The 8,430-nt window shown below is 31.0% G+C and overlaps 1 protein-coding gene across 1 annotated transcript; it reads right to left on the reverse strand.

The window, feature by feature from the left end:
* Positions 1-556: 556 nt before the first annotated feature.
* On the reverse strand, positions 557-6,196 carry LOC129981800 (venom peptide SjAPI-2-like). The gene is made up of 2 exons (XM_056093064.1): positions 6,056-6,196; positions 557-888 (listed from the first exon to the last, which is right to left on the reverse strand). Exons 1-2 carry the CDS (start codon positions 6,126-6,128, stop codon positions 701-703), a joined length of 261 nt encoding a protein of 86 aa, XP_055949039.1. The 5' UTR covers positions 6,129-6,196; the 3' UTR covers positions 557-700.
* Positions 6,197-8,430: the final 2,234 nt, after the last annotated feature.

Here is an 8,430-nt window from a genome sequence, read left to right on the forward strand (position 1 = left end):
ATTGAATTGTTAGAAAATCTTGATATCCGTAATGGAAAAAATTTCGAGATAGTAATTAATAAACTCGGTTAATCAGTTTGTCGATTGTAATAAGTCTGCCCCCTCGAGCCATTTCAATCGACACCAAATTTGTGAAGATGCGACAATAAAAAAAATGTTACAAAAGTGCCCCTTTTTTGTTGTTGCTTTAGTTGTTGTTGTTGTTGACGGTGGTAGTATTCCATTACAATAAAAAGATTCCAATACTATGGATTTTTTAAAAATCTTATTAAGTTATAAAAATATTTTGAATTTTATAACTCAGTAATGTAAAAGAACGAGACACTGGTCGAACGAAAGAAATACGAAAGGAATTTCATTTTAACGGTTCTGTGCTTTTAAATACGAGAACTTTTAAAATTGGAAAGAAATTGTTTAATCGTCCCTTTGATCAAGAAAAAAAGTAAAAGTAGGCAGATAAATAAACTAAATAATCCTAACTACATTACAACTGAATCTTTACATATCGAACTTGAATTCTTCTCTAAAAAAATTAATTCGCAGAGAAAAGCTTTCCAAACTTTTTTATTTACATTCAAAACCACCGCAGGCTTAGAGCTCTGATAAATATATATGTGACTTGATGGAGAAATAGCAGTATAATTTCTAAATGTTGGAAATTATAGAACATCCAAAGGAATTTTACAATTTTTTTAAATTTTTATTTTGGACAATCTTCTCTTTTTACACACTTCAATGGATTATAGCTTTTATCAACAGGAATGTATCCTGTTTTACAGGTGCATCCCTCCAATAAGAACTGAGGACAAAATCGAGGTGGATTGTTCAAGTTGTCGCATCTCAATCGGCAGTTGTTGTACCCGCCAAACGTTGTATTACCACGGCAGTCTAGAAAAAAAAGGAAAATCACATTAATTTTTTTTAGAATAGAAAAGATTTATTTCAGGAAGGAAATTATTGTTTAGATTCAGTTTCTTAACCTTTCTTACATCATATCTATCCATCTCTCTCTCTCTCTCTCTCTCACTCTATATATATATATATATATATATATATATATATATATATATATATATATATATATATATATATATATTGTTGTTCTTGTTTCTAATGGCTCTTGTCCTAGACAAGCCCACTGACTTTCAGAAGTCATTTGTGGTTTTAAGCCAAGGCTAAGTCTCTTGTTTTTTCCAGTAGCGCCATCTAGGGCCAAGAGAACGACTTAGCTACATACACGTCACAACCCTTTTTACGGGGCGGACTTCTGCATTTCATTCACTCATCCACAGATCGTAATTTAGACCTGAATCAGAGAACGATCCCCCCTGATCCAGTACCCCCGGTGGTATTACTCTCGGAGACTTTGTGACCACGACAGGCTTATACGCGGTCAGACACCACACACGAGGGGAGTCTTCGGCCAGTGGAGTTCGAACTCTCAACCCAAGGCTTCAAACACAACATTTAATCGAGCGCAAAAATAAACTTATTCATCAACTGATGAGTAATCGTAAAACTTGCATACGGAAATCAATGTCCATATCTTACAAAAATTGCTTCATCTTAAACTCAAGAAAATTATCAATTTAATATCAATATCGTTTCCGTACTATTTTTCCTTAATTTTCAAAATAATTTTAATTCATATTAATACACTATTTGTAGCAATATTTTTAAATGGGACAATCGAGTTCAAACTGTATCCATCAAAACATTCAATCCCATGTTTTTAATCATCAATTCCGTAATAGGAATTTTCCCTTCCGATTTTATATCTTAATATTTACATTTTTTTATTCGCAATAGATTAATTCAAATGAATTCAGGATTTTCAATAATATTAGAAAAACGTGAAATGCAGGGTGTTTATAATTAAAGTTCCACATTGAAATGGTCATAAATGGACAACTACTGGATCAAATGTTATCAAACTTGGTAATAGTTTAAAAAAGGTCATAGGAATTTTTTTCCTCAAAAACAAATTCACCACCAGTAGGAAAATGGCGCTGTATACAATATTGTTAAGTGAAATTGGACATGAAGACATCAGCTTAAAATGTTTTTAATCGTTTCTGAAAAGTGTTGTAAAGCATGTTCAATGTGGCTTCCGCCATTTCCTGAAAGCAAGTTAAATTGCTTTTCTGCATTCTCAACAGTAGCTCTTAGCCTACCATGAGGAATGTTACTCACATGACGGCGTATCGCTTCTTTCAGTTCCGCCAAATTATTTAGATTATCATCATAAACTGTGCTCTTGAGATAACACACACTGAGCATGTTTTGTAACACGTTTCAGAAACTATTTAACACATTTTGAACCGATGTCTTCCTGTTCTGTTGTATTAAACTGTTGTATTGAAGTTTTTATTTCCCGTACCAAGTTTTGTACCAAGTTTTTATTTCCCGTACTGTTGTACTGTTTTATTTAACAGTATGAATACAGTGCCATTTCCTCCCTGGCGGTGAATTTATGAACTTCTTTTTCTTTTTGGCAGACCGTTAAACTATTACCAAGTGTGATAACAATTGGTTCAGTAGTTTTCCTCTTATGACCATTTCAAAATGGAATTTGAATTATAACCACCCATATTTTAAATGCATTCCATATTAATCATGAGTTTTCCATGAATCCAGTTGTGTACAGTAATATTTTCGAAAGTTATCGTCGAAAAACGCTAAACTTTTGCTTCATTTTTAATTAATTAAAAATATTTTGTTTCGAGGTGTAATTAAAGATTCCCAGTTAAAAATTCAAAAAAAAATCGCTTCGAGGTGCACATTTTCGCTTTTCAAAATATCCACTTGCCATATTTGGTAAATCTACCATCAAATCGTCTGGTCTGTTGAAAGCCAACATAAACACACATACATTCACATAGCCGCCTTTGGTAACCAGCTGTTTCGCCGGGATTAATGGTTGCTAAAAAATAAATATTTTATGAAATTATGTCTTAATGATTTCCTTAAAAAAACGCTTTTACAATATTAAACATTTACGACATGAAATTAGCACATGTCATACTGGGGTCCATTTCTAAATAATCCCTGCTACTTGTTATCTTTAATGAATTATTTTTAAAACATTTAATGAAATGATAAAATATATGCCAAATTTTAATAATTTAGCTCACTTTTAATTTTACAACATACCACAACTTATGAAATATTTATTGCAAAAAAAATATTTTATATACCGGATTAAAGTGTAAATACTTATCTTTTCGAAGACTTTGGCTTAAATATTATAGGATGCATCGTGGATTTGTAAATCGTCTTTGTTAGTGTTAAGGTTATAGAACACTACTGACTCCTTCTCTTAGCATGAGGGAGACATAGTGGTTTGTGAAGAACAGCTGTTGTGGCCATTTATGGTGATCCAGTGGGTTTCGACGGCGATATTTGCTATATTTAATTTCAGTTAAATCTTTAGATATAAATTCATGTTTATGATTCTCTCAAATTATATCAAATATTTAAAAAATGTTATTTTAATTTCTTTCATATGCTGTATTTATTGTTATACACTAGGAGTGGGCAGATTTTACCAGGGTGCTGCCTACTGCTAATTTTTTTCAAGTTGTTGCGGTCCATGCAGAGGCATAGATGTGGTAAGTTAAAAAAATGGTCTACAATACTTATTACTACTTAATAATAAATACGGAATATGTACTTGCCAATATAACTACAAGCATAGTAATAATAGAAAAAAAATATAATAATATCAAATGATTCATTTAATATCAGAAAATTCAAAATATTAAAAAAAATCATTTTCATTTAAAATTAGTTCTAGTAGTTATAGTTAATATAAGACAGTCAGCGTACTGTCCGCCAATTTGGAATATCTCGGTATATAGTCATAAACTGCTAATCTTCGACTCGATTCTGTGTGGTAGTCTGTGAGATGGAAATGTAGGTAGGTTGAGCCAAAGAATCATGTGCAACTTTTTTTAAAATTAGGTTATTTTACATCGTCTACTAGATTCCAAAAGTCATTCTTAGTTTCTGAATTATGTGCTTTTAAAATTGTCATTTTGAAGGAGAAAGCTTCGTTTTTCATAAGAGATAAAAAATATACAGGATGTCTCAGAAACCTAGACCTAGACTTTTTTTTTAATTATTGATCGTAGACATATACTGTAAATTACAAAGTTGAGTAAAAAAAGGTTCAAATTGCTATGAAATCAATTAAAGTTTGCACGGGATTAAACTTTAAAAAAATTCAAAATTTAAATTTTTATACGGACCCCGTACAAAAAAAAAATTCCATTGAATAAAATGGGCCGCATCCTCTAATAAGGTCACGTACAAAATTTCAGCCTTTTATCAGAAAAAGTCTCAAAGATATGAAACTACATAAATGCTGTCTTAAACCACTTTTCGATGCCTGGATATGAGTTCGCAAAGAGAAAAAATCATGTCGGATGTTCGTGTTTTAGGGATCGTACACAAATTAACAAAGAAAGTAATGATTGAATAAATAAAAAATAATTACACTACTTATTGATCCAAAAGTATTAAAAATGTTGAAATGTGCTGAAATAATAACTTAAAGGAAAGATTTTAACTTAAAGGAAAGATTACATCAGATTTTTTACAAGATCACTGACTGTGCTATTTTTGAGTTATTTTCTGTAATTCGTGATATAAAATTTTAAAGTATTTTTCAGGATGCCTAGATTTTAAAATTGGCATTTAAAACTAAAGATATAAAGCATATTTTATTTCTTCATGGTGCATTCCTGAGTCGCGACATCTGCACTGCAACTATAAACATTATCATTTTAATTTGTGATTGATCCTTCCCCAACTTTGTTTTAACATATCTTTGAGAGTTTTCATTATAAAATTCTGAAATTTTGTACATGACCTTATTAGAGGATGAGGCATATTTAACTCACTGGGGATTATTTTTTTTGTTAGGGAACCGTATAAAAATTTAAACTTTGTATGTTTTAAAGTTTAATCCCCTGAAAATTTTAATCGATTTCATATCATTTTGCACCTTTTTTTACGCAACTTTGTAATTTACAGTATATGTCTACGATCAATAATTAAAGAATAAAAGCCGCGGTCAAGGTTTTTGAAACACTCTGTATAGTTTGTTTTTTTTTTTTTTTTTTTTTTTTTGTAGTTATTTCTTCCACATCAACATTGCAAAATGGGTAATAAACGAATGTAAGAATTTGTTTCGTTTAGTATACGCGTTTTAGTGGGTGGTCACTTCAAAATGTGTTGGTGGTCCAACGGTCGATCACAATCGACTTAATGTCCACCCCTGGTGTACACGGACCTTTCCAATAGAAACCAGTCAGGTTGCATCTTCTGAAATAATTACAGCATAAAAATGTTTTATATGCCAGTTTAAATTGTAAATGTTTATTTTTTTTTCTCGTTTAAATATTGTAGGCTGTATCGTTTAATTATCATAGATTTTTAAATCTTTTTATTAGTGTAAAGTTACATGACGTCACTGAGTCATTTTTCTATCGAAGATATCTAGCCGCCTTTCTTGAGAATATGTTTTGTCAAGAAGATTGTTTATATTTAATTTTATTCAAATCATATGAACATAACTTCATATTCATGACTCTGGCAAATTATAAGACATCAAAGCCGTGTTATTTTAATTGTCCTACACATGCTCTGCTCAATGTATACATAAACTTTTTAATAGACATCGTTCCTAGCACGTTATAGCACTATTAAAAGTGAAACGTTCCGTCATCTATCCTCTAAATTTCACGGTATTATAACTTTATCGATAAATAAAATCTTTCTTCTTTAGCCTTCAACGAGGTGAGATAGCTGATGAAACAATGAAAACGATTTGAATTTCAAAGCAAAAATGTAATGCATTATTGGAAAATGGGCAAACAAATATTTTTTTAAGAAATCTCGAAATTGAGAAACAATTGCACGATTAATAAATTGTTAGCATTAAAAAAACATTTGAAAATTTTTAAATGGTGTAAAAATTTATTTTTCTGTGATGATATTTTATCGCGGAAAAATTGCAAATTTCAGCTTAATTTTTAACTAACCAACTTACCAGGTTTAGTGAACTTGAAAGAGCAGACAGCGCCGAACAAAATGACAAGGCAAAATGGGAAAAGGAATTTCATATTGCTTTCTATACAGAAGTCACAATTTCGAAGCAGATAATCTCTGTCTCATTGCCGTATAAATACACCGAGCCTACTTTCCACTGACGCAGCATAAAAGTCAAATGGTCACAAAAAGGTATTTCAGCTGTTTCAAAACTTTGAACTTTGGGCATAAAAGGTCTAAGAGAGCAAGATAAAAATCTCAATTAAACATATACTCCATTTACTTTTATGATTTGTAAAAGTTTCAATAATCCCTATCTGCCTTATTTCAGCTTTGGTATAAGCGTTGCCAGGATTGCATCATTTTCTTCGTATATGAAGTTTCTGAAATAAATCTTATAAAACTGAAATCTCAAAAGTTTTCAGTTGATCTAATTATCATCAATTTATTTATCTGGAAGTATTACACTATTCCAACCAACAAAATTTTGATGTATTAAGTATATAAACTTTACAACTAAATTTGTATATGTCTATAAATTTTGAGTGAAATCCATTAAAAAAAGTCTCTCTGGCTGTTCGATTACAAGTAAACTCGATCCCTTCAAAATATAACAAAATAAAATTTGGAACATATCTAAGTATAGGTTGGTCGACAAAAATCATTTAAAATACATATTCGTGCAATATTTCGTTACTGTTGTTAGAGAACCCATGCTAGCATCTGTAGCTTTACCCAGGGTCCATAATATCAGTCAGCATGTGAAAATAACTCTCTGACTTTATGGAATACCTGACGTATACATATGGAATTTTTTGCTCAGGTCTTTGATAAAATATTTTTGAAAGTAAAAAGGATGTGTTTTAGAACTAGCTGAAACTGTTATATCAGCTGCAACAGTGGAGTTTACAATATTTCGAATTATTCAAATGCCCGAAAAAATAAAATAAATAAATAAAACGACATGCCATTAAGACATATCACACCACACAGAGTAATTTCCGCACTGCCTAATGCACTGGGACAAATTAAAACCTTTGTCATCGCGATAATAACACGCAAATGAGTGGATGGTGCGCTAAAAGTTATCATTAGCGATGGGCCAAATCCTCCGATTTGAGCCACAACGCATCACCGGAATGGAGGTGACCCGAACCGAATCCTAGATGCAGTGAAAATATAATATATGTACGGAGCGTTTTTAAAATCACGAGACAAATTTAAAGAATATTTTAGGCATATAAAATAAGCGAATGTTTTATAATTGACGATGGAGTAACGGAACTGTTTTTCACCAGTAAAAATCCAAGTGTGTGGCACAGGATTAATGAAAGACAACAAAAATTTATAGTAATGCAACAACCAGTTAGCTAACCAATAACGGTGAGTAGGAGAGAGTATCAACAATAAATCTTTGGAGTACTTCAAGAAAGTATCGAAAGTATTTCGTTACTAGAATTTATTCTTGCAAATATGTTGTCTTGTCTTTTCAAATCTGTATTTCGTTATACCTGCCATTTCGCCCTCTTTTATCTAGTGTTTCTCTTTCTTTTACTTTGGCCTTTCTTCCTTTGGCAAATATTTCCTTTCCTCGTAGTGCCCCCGTTTACGTTTACGACCTAACATTTTATTGCCAACAAAAAACAAACAAGGATAGAGAAAAAAGCCCTTTTTGGCTAGAGTTTTTTTATCCCTGATCTAGTCTTTAAGTTTGTTTAATTATTTAGAAACATCATGTATTTAGAATGACTTTAAAGTGCTCACAATAATCTTCATTAACCTATAAAGAACTTGAGACCTTGCAATTGCATCAATTTTCAAATAGTAAATGATTTTATTTTTGCATCATTAACTGAAATAGTTTTTTTTCTGTCAGAAGATGAACTTAGCTGGCTTTGATGAACCGAAAAAAAAAGAATGTTAGTATGAATCTGTAGTATTAATCTTAATGGAATAAAATTCTCAGTTATCCGCTTACGCATATACATCTTCTTTTGTTCTTACTGAGTGTACCTTATATAACTAAATACTACATTTTCAGAATTCTGAACGAAATGCCTAAAAATAATGAGGTATTTCAGACAGTGTATTCTTACTAATTTAAATATGTAAATTCGCCATGCCATTTGAAAAATAAAGCAAAGTATAATCTGAAAACTGATGAAATTGATAAAAATTTCTAAAGTTGAAATCCTTTACTCAAAGTGCCATTAGAATCCAGTCATAAGCTATATACCATTCGCAAAAGGTCTAATTCCTCAAATTATTTTAATTTAAAGCAAGCTGAGACGAATTCTTTTATTCCTTTTTGGAACTGATACTAATTTCTTATCAGACAGTTTCAAAATTCAATGATTATTGTCACTAATAGACTGT

The sequence above is a fragment of the Argiope bruennichi genome, chromosome 1 (genome assembly GCF_947563725.1).
Source record: "Argiope bruennichi chromosome 1, qqArgBrue1.1, whole genome shotgun sequence".
Taxonomy (NCBI): domain Eukaryota; kingdom Metazoa; phylum Arthropoda; class Arachnida; order Araneae; family Araneidae; genus Argiope; species Argiope bruennichi.

What these genes read in the sequence shown, in the direction of transcription:
- LOC129981800 (XM_056093064.1), bottom strand. Translation starts at nt 6,128, where the DNA reads ATGAAATTCCTTTTCCCATTTTGCCTTGTCATTTTGTTCGGCGCTGTC. An exon ending in TTTCAAGTTCACTAAACCTG is followed by an intron (nt 889 to 6,055) that starts GTAAGTTGGTTA and finishes TTTTTTTTCTAG; the next exon opens with ACTGCCGTGGTAATACAACG.